At 39.3% G+C, this 23,079-nt stretch overlaps 1 protein-coding gene across 1 annotated transcript; it reads right to left on the minus strand.

Annotated features, from left to right (window-relative positions):
• Positions 1-240: 240 nt before the first annotated feature.
• Positions 241-22,903, minus strand: ache (acetylcholinesterase (Yt blood group)). Its single transcript, XM_087788616.1, has 9 exons — positions 22,693-22,903; positions 7,747-8,230; positions 7,428-7,651; positions 7,064-7,324; positions 6,576-6,798; positions 6,256-6,498; positions 6,000-6,192; positions 5,643-5,821; positions 241-3,695 (listed from the first exon to the last, which is right to left on the minus strand). The coding sequence occupies exons 2-9, from the start codon at positions 8,177-8,179 to the stop codon at positions 3,574-3,576; spliced, it is 1,878 nt and encodes a 625-aa protein (XP_087644742.1). The 5' UTR covers positions 8,180-8,230; positions 22,693-22,903; the 3' UTR covers positions 241-3,573.
• Between the last annotated feature and the right edge of the window lie 176 nt (positions 22,904-23,079).

Here is a 23,079-nt window from a genome sequence, read left to right on the forward strand (position 1 = left end):
GCTCCAAGCGATCACCAGCAGATGGCGCCAAACCGCAACTGAACCGACTCCGCTCAATGTTTTTTTTTTTAGCTCCAGATATTAATAAGAAATCAAATGACCTTCAAAGGATGTGTGAGTTGGATTTATTTTGAGACAATAGTTTTTTTTAAATGGAGTCTTAAAGCTAGTAAAGATATTTATTACCAAAGGAAATTCTTGATGAATAAATCTCGTGGAGGAAAATGAAGAAGAAACGGATTAGGACAGAAGCAGCAGGGGGTCTTTATTTCTGTTGCTTTAGCTTGAACCAAGTCAGCATTCATGATACAGAGAGACATACTGGTAAGCGACGGAAGCCTTCAACACGCACAGTACGAGTGGTCAGAAAAAACAACCATGGGTCAGAGGACTGGACAGTAAAAGATCAGAGAACAAGAAATTAAAAACACTTTCATGGCACTCATTTTTTAAGGTTATATATATATCTATATATATAGAATATTGCTTTTAAAACACAACCTCTATCCATTCTCATTGCTTTATCACATAGCTTTGTTTTTTTTATCCCTCACTGCATTTAAATATCAAATATATTCCTTTACGGATGTATTTACGTTATTGCTAACATCACACATACCTAACATTGAAGATATAATACTGACTTTGATAATAGTTTTGTTCAAAAGTACAAATCTTACAGAAAGTAACAGTCTGAGTTTGAGGGGGGTGGGACTTTGGGACATGCACAAGGATCTGATTGGACAGTCTTCGGGAGGGGGGGGGGGTCCCCACTGAAGGAGAGGTCACCAGGAGGGGTCACTCATGCATTCATCCAGAATGTATCTCGATGTCATGTTGAACACAAATATGAATTCAAACAAACAAACATGATGCCGTTGACATTCCCCTGCCAGAGTGGAAATCTAACAGAGTCAAACTACGAAGAGGTCGGACGGAAGATAAACAGATATTACACGAGAAGAAGTTACTTTGACCTTGGACGGACGATAGAAGACGAGCACAGAACCTGCCGCCTGGAGCTGAACTGAAATGTATACTTTTTCAACAAGTCTTATCGTCGCACAAGCGTTCTACTAGCGCAGCTTGAGATGCTGGATTCCCTGGTCTATATCCTGGTCTAGTTAAATCCTGCGTCCTGAGCCGGAGCCTCCTCCACCCACAAACCTTCACGTTCAGTAGAGCATCGATGACAAGAGTGCTAAAGGTCATTGACCCTTGATGTCATCAGACCGCATCAACTGGTAGAACAAGCAATCATCGGTGCCCCAATACAAACCCCCTTACTGTAAATCTGTGTAGGTTTTAACTGATACCAGAGCTGAACCTTTTGACGCAGTACTTCGACCATTTAAGATTCTTACATTTTAATAATAACACGGGAACACATTTGTCCGAGTCATGTTCCGTCCCGGGCTGTCAAAAGTATCGACACCACCATTAGTTCCAGCTTCTTTTCGCAGTTTTACATTTTAAATATTCTACACGTGGTTCTGCAAGTATCGAGTTGAACGTGTTAGTATCACGACAGTACATGGTTTTAGTGATGTGTGGATCAGTGTCGTCACTATATTTTTAAGTCATTATTTTCAAATAATTAATCAACCAACAAAATCTACCTTCATTTTTTTTTGGTCTTGTTAAAACCGAGCACGTCGGCACCATCTCGGAGACGCATCTAGTTACAAGTCAACGTCTCCATTTTTCTCCAGAATTGATTCTGGGAAGAATTTAACAGGTGATCGACCTTCATCTCTCACGGCTGAAAAAAACCTGACTAAGGACTGGAACAGTTTTAATAGAAGATAAATGTAAAAAAAAATAAAAAGGAAATAACCTTTCTTATAGGTTGCCGTCTCAATGAAGCTTCTTGAAGCCTTATTTTCCAGAGTCCACCAGATGTCGCTCTCTGCTCTCTAATCTGTTGATTTGAACATCCGTTATATTTTAAACCTCACATCACTTTTTAAAACCGAGAGCGCCACCTCGAAAACAGTTATTGAGATTAAAGAAAGTAAATTTAATTCTACCTTTTTTCTCTCTTCTTTTTTTTTACCCGGTTGATTGCAAATGTTTTTAAATGTATATTTGCAATTTTATTTGTCGGTATATACGATCATTCACCTTTAAACCCCTCTGTGCCTGACCATCCATCCATCCATCCATCCATCCATCCATCCATCCAGGCCAGAGGCTGAGCCAGTGCTCTGTCACATTACCCACGCTGCTGAGTGAATTACTCGTCCTCCATTAGACTAACGAGAATGCAGGAGGACGGAGGGAGATGGGAGGAGGTGGGGGAGGGATGAGGGAGGAATGGAGGGAGGAATGGAGGGGGGAGTAACTTAGAAACGAGGGGGGTGAGCAGAGAGGGGGAAAAGTTGTTGATGGAGCGAAGGAAGAAAACTTAGAGGTAGAAAGAGGTCTGTCATAAGAGCGAGAGGGAGACAGAAAGAAAGGAGGAGGAGGAGGAGGAGGAGGAGGGCAGGATGGAGGACAGGAGGGAGGCTGGATGCTGATTACCGATAGGGTTGACAGCCAGAGAGGAGAGGAAGATTAAAGAGGAGGAAGACGAGAAGGCGGAAACGAGGGCCGACGGGACGAAGGGAGTGGAAAAGATGCGAGAGGTGAAGGACGGAGGATTGACAAACGAGGAGAGAGAGAAGACGGGAGAGATAATTGAGGAAGAAGACGAGAAGGAGACGAAGAATCGGACGCGTACGACAACCAGAGCGACATCTTAAGGTGGATTCTTCAGTGACAGACTAGTTTGAAATGGACCATGGTTTTTGACCAAACATAAAAGTGATTTTTGGTGAATAACTTTGGGATGTTAGCATCATAATGAGGTGATGGGAAAACTAGAAAAACAAATCATAGAACGAAGCAGGACAAACACGGGATATAAAAATAGATAAACAAACATGTGTCGAAGCAAAACGTCTGTGAGATTAATGCACGGCCGACCCGGCGAAAATCAATATAGGCTCATATTATATTCTTACATGACTCCGACTTCTCATCTTTCCACGAGTCGACCGACGACGATATGCAACAGGACGACCTTGAGAATCAAGCCTTTCGAACAATATTCCGACAAACCAAACCACATTCCGATGAGATGCGGCGCGAGACGAGGTCGACCCTCGCCAACAGAAACCATGAAGCGACGTACGAAAAAAAAACACCAGCTGAGGTACCGTGTGATTGACAGCAGGAATAGTTGTCACGACAGAAAAAATACCCTGATATGTGGAAAATTAGGAATAAATAAAAAAACAACTGAAAAGCATGTGACTGGTGAGGCCGCAAACACACACACACACACTCGAGGTAACGACAAATCTTTTTCAATATCCTCCTCACAGATGACAGACTTCCTCCACAGCTCTGAGGAACACACACATATAAATTATATAAATAGTATAAATAAGAGAATCCTGGTGGAGGCATGACTTAAATAAAAAGAGGATGAAAGGCTATGGAGGAAATGTGTGCTCTCTCTCTCTCTCTCTCTCTCTCTCTCTCTCGTCCTCCCCCTTCCTCCCCCGTCACTCGCCGGTGTCTGGACGCTCAGAGGTCGCTGCAGCGCTCCTGCTTGCTGTAGTGGTCGAACTGGCTCTTCCAGTGCATCATGTAGGAGGACCAGCGGTGGAACTCCACCTTCCACTGACGCTCCGCCTCGTCGATGTTGTCTGTGGACACAGAGAAGGTAAAAAAAAAGTGTAAGTGATCGTGGAAACTAGACGAGTAACACAATAATAACTTGGAAGATGAGCCAAAACAAGCACATTAGCCAATGGTAGCCAGGAGTCGACATTAGTAAGTAAGTAAGTAATTTGTATTTATATAGCGCTTTTCCAGAACCAGGGTCACAAAGCGCTTAAACAATCAAAACAGTACTCACTAAAATATATACTTTAAAGGTCAAGATAAAACTGAGAACAACACACGAGTTCCAGCAAATCAAGGAAAAGCCTGAACAAATAAAAATGTCTTAAGATGTTTCTTGAAGGAGTCAGTAGATCATCAAACACAGAGATGGTTCCAAAGCTTAGGAGCAACAGTCTGGAAGGATTTCTCTCCTCTGGTCCTGAACCGTGTTCAGGAACCATCAGTAGATTCTGATCCACAGACCTCAGAGCCCGAGCTGGGGTGTAAGGCTGGATCAGATCACTGATGGAAGGTCTGACCATGAATAGATCTGAAAGTAAGAACCAGAATTTTAAAGTTGATCCTGAAAGAAACTGGAAGCCAGTGAAGAGTTTTAAGGATCGGAGAAATGTGAGTTCTTCTACTAGAGCGGCTCAGAATTCTCGCTGGAGAGTTTTGTATCCTGCAGGTTAGACAGATCCTTCTTGTTTAGACAAACATTGACTGGTTCATGACGGCTAGATAAGTAAACTAGGGAGACCATATTCTGAATCTATGAAAAAGGTTTCTAGAGTTTTTAATGCGTGTCTAACTCAGTTCAATCTATCATTTTTGGAGGATCTCCAAAAAGACACTTGACCAGGCTTAACAGAGAAAAAAAAGTAGCGATATTAAACAATTAATTCACTTATCTTACCGTATTATGGCAGAATTATCACCAAAAAAATTACATCTCCTCCACAATATGACAGTCTGTAATAGTTCTGTATAGGCTTTAAAAATCGACCCTAGGAAGCAAAATACATTATAATTTTCCGTTAAATCGTGGGTACATAAGTGGTGTAGCTCGAGTAGATGCCTTTTACCAAAGGAAGAGAGAAGCCTGGAGAGCGCAAGGCTGCTGCAACACAATCTGGCCTTTATAATAACCTAGTATAATAACAACGTTGAGTTTGGGATAAAGCTAAAGGTGAGATAAAGCACACGCTGCACTAACTTGAGGTACTGAAACTCCCCCCCCCCCGGACAGCTACCAAAAACAGGACATGTGCGGTAAAACAATGCTTAGGTCACCCTTCATAGATAAATAGTAGTTAGTATATTTCAGTCCAAATAACATAACTGCAACAACAATCAGCTTGTTTGAAGATTTAACAAAGTAGACAAACAACGCTAGTAATGCTAAGCTAACAACAACACGTCAGTGATGCGTCTGCATCATGACCTCCATCTTCCTTTTTTCATTTGTTTCGAGAGGAAGAGAAAAGCATCCAACTCCACACCAGCAAAATACATTCCAAGAAATCGTCTTTTTGTGCTTTCGTCCACTCCTACTGGACTCACTCAACAGTACTTTATTGTGTTTCCACTGGCCCTGCTACCTACTTGTGGCAAACGGTCATTACTAAGCATTGCAAACTTTTAGGCAATGGTGTACTAGAAAAAAGGCCTGGACCTCATCCATAGAAAAACTACGCAGACTCGCATACAATTTTTCTCACAGCGTTAAAAAAAAAGAAAAGTGCATTTGTTTCATGTGTCGGAATTCAATGATGACTCTTCATTGACGTGACTTTCTAATTCTTGGCTGGCAGTCAGTCAACATTCAAATTCTAGGGCTAAGAAAAAAACGTGTCTGCTTCGAAGAACCATGCTGGTGGAAACCCAACACAAACTGGGTAGACTCTAGTCGACAAAAGTAGGCCCAGTGGAAACGGGTCACTTATATGAACCCTGCTGTATTAGAAATTATATTTTTGTTGGATTACCAGTCATGTTGAGCAGACGAGGAAGGAAGCGGTTCCAGAAAGCACACATCTGGTTCCTGAGACCTCGATGGACCTTCAAGGGTTCAATATTGAGTCCAACATGTTTCTGCTCACTGACGGTGAAGACTGGCCAGCGCCTCCTGCTGTCCGACATAGAGTCATGGTTCCCATTAGGATTTCTGCGGAGGAGAGATGATGTTCAATTTCAGTTATTTGGTGGCATCCAATTGAATAAACTAGTTTTAATTGAGGCCCGTTACTCTAAGAATGGGCCTCAAGAACAGTTTAACAGTTTAACCCTTTTTGTAGGTTATGGTTTGTTAAAGGAACCTTTGAATGAGTTCCCATAAATCTCACCCAGTTCGTGCAAAATTGGCCCAGTATCTCATCATGCGTCTGCTCAATTTCTCCTCATCCTGGGTGTAGTTGAACCTCTTCTCCAGTGGGAGGCCAAACACAAACTCAATCTCATAACCATGGATCACACCCATCCACTCCGGCCAGGCCAAGTTAGATGCCCGGTGATCAAACAGGTACAGGTAGACGCCGCCTTGATGGGTGGTACCAAGAATTAGCAATTTGATATATGGTTATGGTCCAGTTTGCAACAGACCTTGTGTGTTGCCGCCCATGTTCATCAGTCCAGGACTGCCTCCCATGTTGGCCTTGAGGGCAGACTGTTGGGCGTATGCGCGAGCGAAGTAGGCCAAAGGACAAATGACGTTATGGTCTCCGAGAATGTCATCCAAGGCATCGCGATTCTTGGCCCCATTGTTCTCGTCCATCCAGTCTGTGTACTGCAGCACAACAGCCTCAAGACCGATGTCGTTGGCATGAGGCACACTCAGTTTTACTCCTGAAAACAAAACCATTTGGAATTTAACAAAGCCATTTTAGTTTGTTCCAGGTAAAAAAAAGTTCTCTGGAAAGTACCTTCAAGGAAGTCCTCTCTGGAGATCAGGCTGTCGTTGTCCTTACTGAAGCCAGGCGCGCCATAAAGAAGGAAGTACGAGCCTTCATCCTGGTTCACACCAAGGAGGATCTGAGTATCTTTAAAGTTGCCTGAACTGAGCATGGCTTCAGGGGTGTCGGGCAGGATCTCACCGTCCACAACAGGAACAAAGGAGAACCGAAAGAGGGCCGACCAAGGGAGAACCTGTTCGGGGCAAAGACGAGAAGCCAAAGTCATAACTAATATAAAACGTAAGCCGAGGTTCCAGTTAAAAATAACTTGTCGAAAAACACTTTCCAGTTCTCAAGGAGGAAAGACTTCTGACAGCAAAGCAACAAGACTTTTGATTGAGGTTCAAATTATGTTAACGAAGGGGAATGAAGTCCGACGTCCATGCTTTCAACAATTAGCAGGGATCACGGTGAGATTACACAAAATGATTTAAAATGTGCCAAAGCATCGTGATTACCTGCCACTCATGGTCGATGAGCTCTTTTGGAGTCTTACCACGAAGACAGTCGACCAGCTCTGTATCGTTTCCACCGCTACAGCTGACCAAACTTCCTAGCAATGTAGCTCTTTTACGGGCTTCTACCGGGCTGACTGACGCCCAGGGGCTGTTGGGGACACCACTCTGAAGGATGGCCCTGGTGAAAAGTGGCCTGCTATCCGGATACAAGAGATGGTAACCAACTGATGCGCCACCAGCACTCTCGCCAAAGATTGTGACCTGTTTGAAAGATGCAGAGACGTTAAATCCAAGAGGATAAAACAGAGTCCGGAATAGGGTGTTTCAATAAAAAGTGTAAAATGATTTGTAAAAACACTCTTACCTGTTTGGGATTTCCACCAAATAGGTGAATGTTGTCTTGGACCCATTGCAGGGCCATCCTTTGGTCAAGCAGCCCCACGTTGCCTGGTGCCTCAGAAGAGCCAGGCAGGGCTAGAAACCCGAACGCACCCACCCGATAGTTCATGGACACCACAATGACTGTCTCGGTGAAAGCTAGGTAACGACCATCGTAAACATCCAGTGATGAAGAACCACTATAGAAACCTAGAGGAGATGACCCACACACACGAAAACACTTAAATTCTGTTTTCACAAACCCTAAAGAGATACATTTTATCCTGAAATAAAAGACACCATACCTCCCCCATAGATCCACACCATGACTGTTAGGTTGTGTGGCTTTGGCGAGGAAGGCACCCAGACGTTGAGGTACAGGCAATCTTCACTCATCTCTCTGTTCGGGTTCCACATCTCGCTGCCCTGAAAACCGGGGTAAGTCGTATCCACATATTGGTAGCACGCATCAGGGTAGCTGTTGGCCTCGTGCACGCCGGTCCAGGGTCGCTTGGGAACCGCTGGTCGGAACCGCCTCTTCCCTAACGGCGGCTCTGCAAATGGAATGCCCAAAAATGCAGTGACATAGCTTTTGTCCAGCAGGGGCAGGCGGGTTCCACGGACTCTGCCGGAGCGTGTGTGGACGACCACATCCGGTTCGCTTTGAGACGAGCAGGTGGGAATAAGGAGCAAAACCACAAGGGCTGGGGAGAGGACAACAAGGAATGGGGACTGCATGGTGCAGACGGACACAAGGGAGTCTTCTTGTCAAGTTCCTTTCCCTTGGTTCTAAAAAAGAAAGAATAACACGATTAGCTTAGAGGTCAGTGATGGCGAGCAGATTGAAAGATGGATAATTGGATAAGAGGAACGACACAAGGGGAGAGAAGGGTTGTGATGGTAGACTTAAGAATTTTATACAGACGGAGAGAAAGAAAAATGGTATTATGTTTCAACCTGTGGAACTACAGCAACAACAACATTTGCATCTGACCTCAAAGACATGTTTTACAATGTGTCACCAAAGTGATGGATGTGAATAAAGTGAATGCAAATAGGAAGGGAAGATGGATTAACACACAGTTCCATGTCAGTCAAGTTTTCAACGAGCTTCTCTTTACACTCCCATTCAATCATCTTTCCTCGTTGACAGGAACGGATGGTTTATGATGCGTGAATAAACAGTTGGGCTGCAATATGTTAGGACTTTGAAACCAAACACTACAGACTCACTCCTGAACCATATTTCATCCGACTATACATTTAAAATGGAATGTGTGGGTTTCCGTCTGATCTTCATGTATTATAGTCTCACAAACGGATCAACGAAATGTCTTTAAAGTCAGTATGGACACTGCTGAGGTTTTAGGTTGGAGGGAAAATTGTAAGGGGGAGAAGACCCTTATAAAAATAAAATAGTAATTACGGTGAGATTTATACCATATTTAATACATATTAAATAAGAACAATTAACATAATATAGACCTTTTTTCATTGTAAGACTGATAATTCACCTGAATTTACCCTCTTGTTTTCTCCCCCTTTCTTCAGAGTCCTTTGGTTATAAGGTTTTCTGATTTAATTATGATAGCGAGGCGACGCCCCTAGTCTTTCAGTTTAATGAAATGATGCTTGAAAACAAACACTGGCAGCTCCTGACACACTTGAGAAATCTTGCCGCGTTCAGCCGATAGCGAGTCCGAACATTCCACCGTCTTCATTCCAGCCCAAGTCAAATCGCATCAGTGTTTGTACAGTTTATGGAACTGGAGGCGAATAACACAGCCAATGAACACGACCAGTGTCTTAATGTCTGTAGGATCTCACAGACCAAATCGAAAAGAAAAAAAAATCCTTCTTTATAATAAAGTCTTTAAAAAGGATTCATTTGTTATTGAAGAATTGAAATTGTAAAATTCGGAGCTCTAAAACTCTTATTCCATCGACATTTGTCAACTTTATAACAAAAAAAAAAAATCACTGCAGATTATTAAAAAGAACAAAATAAAAATCACACGATCAAAAAAATTAACCTTTAAACCCCCAGTATTGGTTCCCGTTATTGAGGTATTATTTGTTTTTACCAATAAGGGCAATATCTTATACTTTCTTTCTGTAATTAATAGGAGATTCATTCTAAATTGTCAACATTTAATAATGTGCAAAGAAAGGTCTGTAGAATTTTTTTTGTACAAAATTTAAGATAAACAAATAATTGATTTATTTTTGCAAAATAACAATGAAATATTTAAGCAAGTCACCAGTCCATTTTACAATGTAAGCTAGTGAAGAATATTACTCTCTGTTCTATTTTACATCACCTTGAACAGCCAACAATTTGAAAGGTGACTTCATTAAAACGGAGGGCGCCCCCTACTGACTTTTAAAAAAACAAGACAATGCTTCATGAAGCTTCATCGGACCATCAAGGACCCCAAAGGCTCAATTTTCCTAAAGGAATTGTCTCTTGAATAAGGTTATATCTATCCATGGGATTCTCATAAAAAATGGAGGCTCTAATCTCATGATCTCTGAGGACACATCGGGCCCTCATGTTGCTGTACAATATGTTACAGGATTTGAAAAGCAGCAAACGATATATGAACCCAAGATCCTTCCAACGACTACACAAAATAATGCTCAGACAACTCAAGAAGTTAATGTATTTTTCATCAAGACTAGAGATTTCTGGAGTGCAGGATGAATCATTGTTGGACGTCTGGGGACACAGCAGTGCTCAGAGACGTGAAGGTGGGCTGAGTCTTTCCAGAACAGACTCATGAAATATTCAATACAACACAAAGACAACAGCAGCGTCCTGCTGCTCTACAGCACAGGTGAACTTGGCAGAACCACTTCTGAAGCATTTTGCTGCCCGTGTGTCCGGAAGTCCTTAAAAGATGCGTTTATTGCACAAAAATCTACATTTAAATGTTGAGTTCCTATTTCCCTGTGATGACTGAGGACAAGGGGATACAGTCGACCCCAGCAAATGAAAATAAAAGCAAAAGTCGTGTTGTCTGTAAATTCTGCACAATATGTAAACTAGTTATAACACATTATTTAAGTGACAAGATGAGTTAATCTCATTCCATAACACTGGTATCTTTATAAGTCACCATAAATATTATTTACTACCTTTAAAATACTACTACTACTTTAGATTTTGAGCATTTGGCATAAAATGACTTTACCGGGCGGGATCTAGAGTTTGACACATGTCACAAAAACTGTAGGAACAAAGTGTATTTCACTCATTTAAACTAGTTTACAGGTCTATATTATTTTCGTAAAAATGTGAAATTTGACTTAAACGAGCGTCTTGAAGTGTCACAAGTCAAAGACTTCTGCTACTTTAGAGAAAACATTTTCTTTTTTTCATAAAACACCTTGTTAGACAGAAATAATGAATAGTAACTATCATTTTTTTATTGCAGCCGAGCAACAAATGCCTCACGGCCTTGTATCTGGGTTGAAGACTTGATGAACTGCAGCCTTTCTTTGTTGCTCCTCAAAGGTTGAATATTTATTCTTTACTAACATTAGCAAACAGCGATCATTTGTATTTCTACGTCTCGAATAACAACTTCATCCATAATGTAGCACTCAAGTCATCAAGTGGTTCTAATGTGTAAAAACATTTCATGCATCAAAGACAAACAAGACATATTGGTGTAGCTTCAAAATGTGAACACAAAAAAAACATTAAAATAACGACAACTTGCAACTTCACCATTGATTAATGAGTGACACGGACGCGATCGACTCGTGGTCTGGTAAAGATGGTCCGACCGCACCGACAGCCTTTTTCTTCCTATATTAACCGTCAGAGTAATTGCGTATCCAGAAATCTAAGATCCAATTACGCAGGAAGTTGAGGCTCCATTCGGTGGTCAAGGCTGAGCGATGGATAAAGATGGCAGGACCTCCTCCTCAGGAATTCAACCTTGGCTTCCAACCAGTGGAAGGAATCGTTATTTAGAGTCAACACGGTGGAGCACATGCTCCTGGAAAACTCAGGACACGCCTTTCAGTATAATTAGGACTTGTGACATTTCTATTACCGAGTTTCCACTACAGAAGGGGAGAGAGTTTCCTTCGGGCAAGCAGACTTTTTTAAAGCCCCTCAGCACCCGCCGACAGTAGGCTGGACAGGTGTGTGACCATGACTTCACTTAAACCCTCATAAATGCCACGAGGTTTGATGTATTAACGCGACACACACTTAGTAACTTGAGGAAGAGTCGGAAATCTATTATCCAGCTAATCCATAAAAACCTGCGAGAGTTATTATCAGTGTTGTTGGAGAACATCTTGAGGGTTGACTGTAACAACACTGACGGATTAAAGCCAAAAACATGTCACCCAAAAGTAAAAATCAGTATACTAAGATTGATAGTTGGATCACATTATTATCTTTTTTTAGGTTGAATTTGGGTTGAGTGGACTCCTTTAATGGCAGAGCAGTATTTTGTATTTCAAAATATATTTATTTGGACACTACCCCAACCCTATAGGTGGAACATGTGACTGAAAAGGGAATAAAAAACAACTTATTAAACATTTATCCATTTATTTTGTCAGGTGGCAATTTAGGAATCAAAGACACACACACACACACATAAAATAGTAATATTGCTCAGTATTCTGAATCAAAACATGCTTCGGTGCCAAGTTTCAGTACACACACACCGATTATATATATATATATATATATATATATTATATATATACTGTATATCATGTTTTGATTCTGAAAACTGAGCAATATTACTATTTAATAACTTAAAAACAAAAAATACTGTTTAAACATTTTTCTTCTCACAACCGTTACCCAAATCAACTAAAATGTATGAATATTTTGTAAATCAAAATATTGGGGAAACTTGATTAATTACTTTATTCTTAAAGACGTGTAAATGTTAAGTTCTAACAAGAAAATACAACATCTCAAAAATTCATTTTTACAAGATTAAATAAGATTTAACATTTTATTGTGTCTACAAAGACTTAGAGAAGTTGAAGTGATTTTCTTTTAAAAATTCTAACTAAAAGAAATACATTCCAGAGGTACAAGTACTTACTTGTGGGCAAATACAATGAAAGTACAGAGACATACGAGCACTTTCCTGGAAAGCAGACGGAGGTGATGAAATAAATTAAAAGATGTTTGTTTGACAGCATGTGGGACAGACAGAGGTGACATCACCGAAAATAGACTATTCCTACAACAGGGAGGGAAGGTCTTTGGAAATAGAATGACACGCACACGTACAGCTTACAGCACGGGCAAGCTAATCCTGCCACCATGACAACCATACATCGCAAAAACTAAAATAGCTGCCTAGAAGTGGACAGGTGGAAGACAACCGTCTCCAAGCATTGTTTAAGATTTGTAAACAAACAAAAAGCCTAGGCTGACATTATTGTATCATAATGTGAAATATTCCCTCTTTAATAACCGTTTAATAATTGAGATCAAATCAATTTTGTCTCAAAACTGTTACAAAGGCGTGTAAACCATACATTTGTTGCCATATTGTATATACTGATGCTAGGACTAATATAAACCTCATGACTATGATATTAATATACACAAACTCTTTGTTTCAAGATCCGTAAAAAATTAAAACATTTTAAAAAATCCTTCAGATGACATCACTTTATTTTAATGTATAAAACGTGACAGCAAAGATGTGGGTGGTTTTCCTGTCCTCCAGTATTTATGTGTTTGCAAGTGACCCCGAGCAGCTGTTGACCAATTAGGCGTGTGTGTTCTGGTCATGTGACGAGCGGCTCAGACAGGAAGCTGTAGTTCCAAATACATTTTTAGAGTTGATTGAGAGTGACGACTCACAAGCCTCTATGAATGATTGTTAATAGATACAAGTATCTTAATTGTTTACTTTGCTTATACGGTACCATTTGAAGTGTTGGTAAATCACAAAATAAATATAGTGTGGTTTCGTAGTATGACTCGGTAGACAGAGTCATACTACGAGAATTGAGTTGCGGCTTTGTAGCTTAGCAACATTTTAATAGATTTAGAGGGCCGTGTACCAACTTAAATTGGTTCAAGGTCAGCAGTTAGAACCAGAATTTATACAAAAAGCCGTATAAGACACTGCCGATTCTTGAGAAAATTTAAGGGTTTTTAAGTGCATGCTATCGTCCAAGAAATACTGTAAAAGAAGTTCTATGATTTTTCAGTTCTGTCATCTATAATTTAGTCTCTATTTGAATTGAGTAAAGATTAAGCATTTGTTTTGTCTGACTACTGGAAGGGATTTGTCGTAATGGGATTATGTTAGACGTGTTTGAATAGATACAGATCCCTCTAGTGGTTTTATTGCGCAATTGTGATAGAAATATACTGTACCCGAGACCATAAGCTTCAGTAGCAAGTGTAGAAAAAAATCCCTACTAGGACAATAAGTCTAACGGTAATGTCAACAACAACATGGTTCTACTCGTTCTAACAACCAATATGTTGACTACACAATCATAAAAAAAATATATATATATATCTTTCGGCTTCCGTGTATTCAAGTCTGAATCAGCAAAGACTATAATACTTAACTAAAACTACCATCATAGTGTAATGTGACGTACAGCTTCATAATCTTTACTTGATTAACGTTGACAATACGAACAGCCAAAGCATTAATGCTCGACCCAATTGCCAAATATTTGCACTTACAGACCTGCTTCTATTGCCCACAAGGCACAATAGAGTCGCTTTAAAGAAACGCAGGATGATGCAGACAGATGAAAGGGAACGTATAAATAGGCTTTTAAGGCAGTAGAATAAAAGGAAGATAAAAATAGGATTCAATGTATTAAAGAGGATTAAAGAGGAGGCAAGAAGCAGCACGTGGATGTGACCAAAAGAAACATGAAGATTATTTAAAAAGAAAAAATGAGTATGTATAAATACTGTTTACACAAGTCTGACTCACAATTGGTGATACAACTTCATAGAAACCTTTTTTCCGAGTCCATATAGATGTCACTCTCTGCTCTATAATCTGTTATTTCAAAACTGATGGCGCCCCCTACTGAGTTCTAATAAACAGGACAATGCTTCATGAAGTGTATTTTCATCACTACTGAAAATACACAATTAAGAGTCCCATGTGGTCTGAAAACAATAATGCTTAACAAAGAAAAACTTCTTTGACAACTTTTAAAGCTCAACTGGAACTTTTGCCTTTTCAACGTCGGGATGTCTTTCGGTTTTGATCCATGATAGACGAGTCGGTTTCAGCCAACACACCCCTCATGTTGTGTTTAAGAAGATAAATTAATTAATGAACCAAGGAAATCGAATAAATTTCAATTTTAGTTGATATTCTTCCGTTACACACAAATACAGTTTCCTTTGCCATCGATGAAGTTTGTTAGTATTGTGAACTGGTTATCTTTTAACAAGTTCTGGAATGTAAATGCACTTTTTGTCGCCAATATTGCACTATAGCTTTCATGTTGTCTAAATACCTCTTGGGATTTTGAGATTAATTAAAAATAGACAAACAATACAAATTGAGTAAAAGAATCAACTTAATTTTGTTTGCTTATAGCATGACATTTTTGACTATCATAAAGTCAAAATGAAAAAATTTGTGACATTGTCATCCAGAAGTGTACCCAGGGAAGATGAGAACTTTCACCCTTTTATTCTCTTGTACTCACAAAGTTTATATTCAAGATCAATTAATTTTTTTAAGCATTTATAACAGAGAAAGAAATGCACAGAATAAAATAATATATCATTCAAAAGTGATATAAACATGTCTGAACAACGTTTTTTGTAGTTGATGGAAAATGTATTTTGGAAATACAACATACAGTAAAGTTTGGGTTTATGTCTTTAAGACAATCTCTTAAATGTTATTGCATCAAGTGAACACTGTCCAGAGGGTTAACTGAAGGATCAACGGTTTGATTTGTGTACGTGAGAAAAGCCATGTCTTGTAAACAAAAGAAAAATGGTTCACATTGTTGTCTACCATCGACCAGTAACGGTCCAGAGCTTGTTTATTTATACCTTAAAAGGTGTTTTTTGAATGACTTAAAGACTCCATGAATGTAATGACGTGGAACTTTTGGGGAAGTCCTCACTTACTATTCTTTTTTTATGAAAGGGATCCCCTAAAATTAAAGTTACTAGACGTCCTCGTGCTGACTTTGCTTGATATATGGGTGGCTGTAGAGCACATTAGGATTCATTCTATAGTCATTTTTAAAAAGCCAAAGTAAGCAAGAATGGAAGAAGGAAAGCCGTTTCCACATGAGGGGGGTACACGCTGCAATTATTAATAGCAGTGACAGCTGCAGGGCGGGAACAACAGGGACAAGGTTGGCGAAGGAGGAGGAGAGATGCTGTTAGCAAGGAAGTACAGGATACTGATGCAGTGGAATTGATAGAAAACTTGATGACAAAACCGCTCATCTTTCGTTTCATACTTAAGGATCTAACACAACGGTGAAGAGATACTGTATCAGTCTCATCTAGACAATTAACGATTGTAATAAGTAATAAGTATGTTTTATGACCAAAAATAACAAGAAACTGAAAGCCTAGAATTTCACAATACCTGGGATTAGGAAGTTTAAAGTTTGTGGTTCCTTTTTCCCTAAAAATATATATAATGTTGTTGTTTTTTTTTTTACTTTGAAGAGGTTAATCATGTCTACATTATTGTCCAAAAAAGGAAAATTTATGAAATAATTATCCTCTTGAATGTCTGCCAAGAATTGAGATTTCAAGTCAACATTTAATGGTTTCGCTTGGTAAGTAAGTAAGTAACTTTATTTATAGAGCGCTTTTCCAGACCAGGGTCACAAAGCGCTTAAACAATCAAAACAATACTCAATAAAATATATGCTTAAAAGGTCAAGATAACACAGAGAACAACACAGGAGTTCCAGAAAATCAAGGAAAAGCACGAATAAAAATGTCTTAAGATGTTTGTTGAAGGAGTCAGTAGATCCACCAAGCAGTGAAAACTGAAAATTTGGAATTTCAAAGAGCATTTTAATCAACTATATAAGGGTTTTTTTGTGGTTTATGTCAAAGTCACTGATGCATTGTGATATAGCAAAGTGTCTAAGAAGATTTTAAAAAGTAAGTATTTTTCTAAGAGGCAACAGTACATAAGGAAAAACATTAAAATAAGGCACAAAGATTGGATCTTTGATACCTCTTAGCAGTGGAATAGTTACCTAAGACATTGAATTGAGTGCTGGTTTCTGTTCTGAATGAAGGCGTCATACAAGTGTCGGACTTGAGGAACACATGGGGCGTGTCCCCCCAGCCTGAAGCCCGTCTCACCTCCTGCTCCGGTTGTCAGCCTGTGATAACCTCAGTCATGAGGCAGGGAAGAAAGACTGTAATGGTGGCAGCTCTAAAATAACCATGGTCTTGAAAAATGAGCAAAGAAACTCACCTTTTTATAGGTAATAATATTAGTACATATAGGTTCCATTTGGAGGAGGTTCAATGGAAAGTAGACGGGGAGACACCGAGTTAGGATGGGGTGGGAAATAAGTGTGTCACTTCTCAATTTAGACCCAGGAATTTCCGTCTGAAGTTCACAGGGGGATTGATTTCACGAGGCTGATGGGAGGCCAGCCGGGAGGATCGGACGACTGGAGTGGCCCGAAGAAAAAAATCAATCACGAAAAATCTTAATTAACACAACTTTGTTGTTGTCGATTAAACGTTGAGATGTTCGGATGAATTTGCCTCTGCGGTTACATCACAGTTTGAATGGCAGCAGAGGAATCACCGGCATTTTCCATTTTGTAATTGGGATTCTAAGGTTTCACACTCAACACCACGTATACAGCACATAAGTACACACACATGCGCGTCTCTCAAGGAGAGTCACACAAACAAGATATAAAGTGGATCAAAGACGGTTTATTAATATTCTGCTCTCAGGCCTCCTGAAGATGCACCAACACCACATTCTGCATCAACTTGTGTGGAAAGTCATATTTGCAGAAATAACATTAATAAACAAGAGGCGAAGAAAATTACATTATTATACTTTTTGTTGTTCTATAATCATATTGTATGCAAGTCTTAGAGGAGCCATGTATTCAAACTAAACCGTGTACTGTGAATTCCATCCTCATTGTAACATTTGAACACTACTTATTTATGTTACTTAAAATCTAAAAAGCAGGATCAGTGAAAGATGATTTTTTAACATTCGTAAGAGAAAATCTAATTAGGTAAATAGAACAACATATTAGTATAATTATCTATTGAGAACAGTTGATGGGACAATCCCCATGATTGATGTACAAAATAAGCATATCCGACCACTTTAGGTAAATAACTAAACCGATAACGGCAACAACAATATAAATGATAGCTTAAATGATTACATTTCTTAAACATGCGTTTAAAATATATTGACGCCAGTGGTACCTGACCCCAGGGGCAGAGACGAGTACACATGCGAAAGCTATTTTATGCCAGGCTTCACACAATTCCTTTATTATCGTCTGAAATATGTTTTATTTAAACAAAAATAATTTTCACCTGAGTTAGGAAAACATGATCTGAGGATGATCTTGTTGTAGAGAAACCAGCCGGGTGCTCCTGTCGATTCAGTGTTAGATGGATTTTTATACAAATGACTTTTGTTTTTTGCAGATCATTCCAATTTACTTTTGCTGCTTTTATCTTTAGGTCAGTGTAAATAATGAAGAACTCAAACTAGTTTCTGGTGCAAAAAAGGTTGGGGAATTTTATATCAAATTATCTTAAACTTAAAAAAAGGCAAAAGAAATACGTAACAAAAAAATGGAACAATTTCAGTTAGAGCTGCACGACATAACGAAAAAAAATATCTATATCGCGATATTGGCACGTGCGATATGTATATCGATAACATGTGCGGTGATTTATCATTTTTAATGTTGTCAATTTGTACTTCTAAGTTTCATTGTCGTTGTTTACGTCTCCGTCTGTCTGTGAACTGTGCGGCGCAGCTTGTTAGGCTCTGTTGCTATGGTGACGCGTCTTACCAGCGCGCTGACTTAGCGCTGTTCAGTACATACACAGAAGAAATACTGACTTATGATGTACTCAAACGCGAGTGAAGTAAAGCAACATATTGTAAGAACTTTTCTTCTCGTCTCAGTTGTTTTCTTATAAGATCGTGAACTTCCAAACAAACCTGTCCGTCTTCACCGTATGCTAACAAGCTAAGTTGTTAGCGTCATTTATAAAGTGTTATGTGTGTGTGTACAAGGAGGTGGATTTATTATTGATTTGGTGATATCACGACGCGGCGGCGGCTCCTCTCTGATGTCGCTCAGTTTCATTGGAAACCGATGCAAGTCCCGCGAGACTGAGTGTTATAAGTGATATTTTTCTACGATCATGTCGTCACCGAAGCACGGAAATAAATGAAAGGGAAATATCGCATTGTTTTCCTTCTCTAAATCCCTGGACCTCCCCAAAAGTAATCGAAACAAATATTGCATTAATATCGATATCGCAATTAAAGACGCCAATATCGAATATCGCACTTATATCCAATATCGTGCAGCCCTAATTTTAGAACTTAGCACTCATTTAAAACTCCCATCTGTGTTTATTGACCCTATTTGGAATACTGATGGACTGCATGTCTTAGCCTGTGTCTGGATGTCACTTAGCAAGAGTCACATTTACACAGCAGTGGCTTTTGTTGATGACGCAGCATTGAAAAAAAACTGTGCCATCCTGAAGGCAGGATCAATCTCAACTGAACCGAAACCTCCTGCCCAAAAAAGGTTTGGGAACAAGTTCCCATTGTGTTGCTGAAGAAATCTTGCCCGTATAAAACCACTGAGATGAGACGCTGACTTTCCATCGTGTCCTTACACCCCGTCTATTTTAGAGGAGCTAAACATGACGTTTCCTTTCCGTCCTCGTTTTAACTCGCTACGTTATTAAATAAACAAAAACACAGAAACTAACTTAACCTGATACAATGTTCAACTTGTACTGATGATATAATAACATGACGTACTACTGCCATGATAATTTCATTATAATCCAAATGACTGGAGGAGGCAAACGGTAAAAAGGCTGGTGGATCGGTGATGAATCATTGTTTAAATTGGCAGCTAAGATACAAGGCAGGTACCAGATGTTCCCAGGTTGTCTTCTGTTGGATTTAGTAATGCTATAGATATCTTTAATATCATTGTGCGTTTCAAAAAACTGTCTTAGGACATCTTCTGATAACAAAATCAAATATGTCAGATTAAATTAGTGTTCAGTTCTTTAGCTTTAGACAAAAATGTACAAGCGTTTTAATGAAGCAACTGAGCAACCCAGTGGACAAACTTCCCCCGAAAAGACGCTTAAAAACTTCCAAATACCTCCATACTGCTCGTCTGTAATGTCCGTCTTGTGTTGAAGCCACGATGAGAAGAATGTTTCAGGAAAAAAATAAATAAATCAAACAAGTCTGTATTTTATGCTCCTTTGTGGCAGATAACACCTGACTTACTCCAAAAGTACTCTGGGTAAAATATAAATATTCACTGAGAGGCAAAATCATCATGGTCACGCCAGACGTATCATCGAGCAAGAGTGATGTTGATCAACTGGAGCAATTTAAAACAACTTACATTTGCAAGAATCCAAAATAAAAAAATTCAGAACTAGAGAATTTACACTTAGAATTTAATAACATTTCTGAAAAAGATCACTTCCAATAAAAGGAATACAATTTGAATTAAATCCGTTGTAACACAAACTAATTATTAATTTTGCAATGCATGGTGGGACTTTCAGTGTGATCTAGGTGGAGAGCTGGGTAATGACCCACAGGAGAGTTTCACATGAATATTTTTTATTAATTAACGGATCCATTCATTAATAATAACTACTAAATAGAATACATTCTCTACATTTATTTAATCACAAAAAAAGCTCAATAAAATAAAAAAAATAAAAGGTAACATTTCATTCTCATGAATTGATGTTATGGATTAAATGTATTAAATAAAGTCATTTATTGCTACATACCTGCCAAGGACAGAGACATGCCCGTTTTCAGATTTTCTTCATTTCAAGAATAAGCACAAGATAATGGATAGATGGACTCTGCAATACCATTTAGATTCCTTTAAACCATAGTTTACTTGATGTATTAATAAATCACTTTTATTGATAAGTGAACTATTCAGTCCATCCATCCATTTTAGTCATGCAGAGCAATGTCAGAGCACAGGTTGTCCTCGTGGGAGAATAAAGAGAATGCTTGCATTACAGTTGATTTTAATTAAATAAGTTTAAAGCTCAGATATTGTTTGTTTTATTGGAAAGCCCAGAATCTATAATGAAACATCCATTGGCTTTCACAATTTTAGGATTTAAGCATGATTCAAAGTTGAATACAGTACATAAAAGAACTTTCTAGATACCTAATGATGTAATGCAGCACTAAGAAAAATGAGTTGGTCCCAGATGGCAGACAATGTTTCCTCGTCCAGGTCCCGTTTGTCAAGCTCCATTACTGTAGCACTATACTTTTCCACGGAGATTTAAAAAAAAAAAAAAAAAATGCAGAGTCAGAACTCACTTAGAGAAAATGACCCCTTCCACAGAAACGACAGGCACATAAAACTTTTGCATTGAGCTCACTTTTGGCAGTCGCCACGGCAAGAATGCAGATACAGACCGAGCCCTGCCAAGACTGCATTTACCGATATGACTTACTGAGGCAATAAATCGAGACCGGAGTGAAGAACAGCAGCAGCAGCAGCAGCAGGGAGGGAGGAGAGTAGGATCACGATGTTACAACCACACACCAAAATACATGCAGGAAAACTAAAAGCACTCGCTGTTACACAATGGACAAGACGTAGAGCACGGCAATGTGATCCACTCTCAGGTAGTCAAGTGTCTCGCACACTAAACTCGACTTCCATTCCTTTTATTGCAGGAAAAAAAAACAACATAGGATGGACTTTACAGGTGTAACATGACATTAACGTAAGAATTACAATTTTAAAACGTCTTCTGTAAGAGTAAAAACAAATGCATAATTAACCGACCAGCAAACGGAAAATACTAATTCACAGCATGTGGTTCGATTAAGAATGTATTTATCCCTGGAAATGTCAGTCAATCCGAGAGCACAGAGCTTCAAAAAAAAACAAAAAACTCAACCATTAATTTACGAGTCATTTATAGTCACTATAAAGCTTTAAGACACTGAGGAGAGAGAGAGAGAGGCTATGAAAAAATACAAACAGCCACATGACTGAACATGAATAACTCACCAATTAGAATAGTTGAATTCTCATATACAACACAATGGAAATAAAAATATAATGTAAAAATGTCAACCTTTTTACAGGTAACAATAAAATAATAGTATTACTACTCACGTGAAAAAACAAATGTCCTTAAATTGTGAACAGAAAATTAAATATCGCTCGATATATATCCACTTTTAGAAGTCTTGTGTACTATATTTTCTCACTGAGCAAAGGTAGGAAGACCAGGTGAACATTTCTTTTTTGGTTTGCATGTGGTTATTGACCAATTTAACTAAAAGCAACTATGAATATATTTCCAATCACAAAAGGAACATGCATACCTTTTCATCTCAACTGGAAAATCCGACCCACATTAAACGCATATTTTAGAAGTCTGCGTTGTTGTGTCAAATATACATAATAAAATGTAAATGTCAATGTATGTAAATAAGATGACGCCCCAAACGACACGTCAATCAAAGGTATGTTTTATTTGATTTAAAATGAACCATATATATCACATGATATTTGGCGTGTGTACGTTTACAAGATGTTGCAAATGGGTCACGAAACAAGACACGAACATCAGACACACAGTCTCCCATCGATCCCCCAGAACCGTCTCCTCCGGGCTGCGACCATCGCCGAATCCAACATTACATCGAACAGTCAATCGAATTAAAAAGGGATTCGATTATTAGAACCACACCGAGATCACACTCGGTCCACACAGATACGAGAGAAACAGATGCTTGACGAGAAACGACCACGACAATCCAGAGCTAACGAAAATAGAATTAAAATGCCCAATATTTAGCGGGAGTCTGGTGCGTGTGTGTGTGGTGACAGCGCAATGGTGACCCAGAAGAAAACGTCGCATGCATGGATGTTTATAAATGATGAAGAGAAGGATTGTAAAAGTGGTTAAATAGTGTCAAGTCAGGTCGTACTTTTATTCGTTGCCGTCTTACCTGGGATTCGGCGACGCAAACCCGGACACCTGACAGGATTCGTGTCGCTGCGAAAGGCGTGGAGCCGCAGACGAGAGTGGCGACGTTTACCCGGAACTGAGGAGCTTCCAGCCGGCTGTCAACGACCGTGTGTGGGTGAAGCCTCCCCCTCGACTACACGCTCACAGCCGGGCCGTGCAGCAGTGACTACAGGGGGGTGGAGTGGGGTGGAGGGGGGGTCTGCTGGTAATAAATACTGCTTGTAAACATTGGAGGGCCGCCAACTCTCGCGAGATCCTGCCCAGCGCGATGTTCCGAGACGTTTCCCTCCTAAAACATGAAGTGAAAGGTAACATTTATTTTATTTTATTTTTTCCTCAAGTAAAAAGGCGTGGTTATTGTATATAG

The sequence above is a fragment of the Callionymus lyra genome, chromosome 4, assembly GCF_982586985.1.
Source record: "Callionymus lyra chromosome 4, fCalLyr1.hap1.1, whole genome shotgun sequence".
NCBI classification, from domain to species: domain Eukaryota; kingdom Metazoa; phylum Chordata; class Actinopteri; order Syngnathiformes; family Callionymidae; genus Callionymus; species Callionymus lyra.

What these genes read in the sequence shown, in the direction of transcription:
- ache (XM_087788616.1), bottom strand. Translation starts at nt 8,179, where the DNA reads ATGCAGTCCCCATTCCTTGTTGTCCTCTCCCCAGCCCTTGTGGTTTTG. An exon ending in TTGGTGGAAATCCCAAACAG is followed by an intron (nt 7,325 to 7,427) that starts GTAAGAGTGTTT and finishes TCTTTCAAACAG; the next exon opens with GTCACAATCTTTGGCGAGAG. An exon ending in CAGAGAGGACTTCCTTGAAG is followed by an intron (nt 6,499 to 6,575) that starts GTACTTTCCAGA and finishes TTTTGTTTTCAG; the next exon opens with GAGTAAAACTGAGTGTGCCT.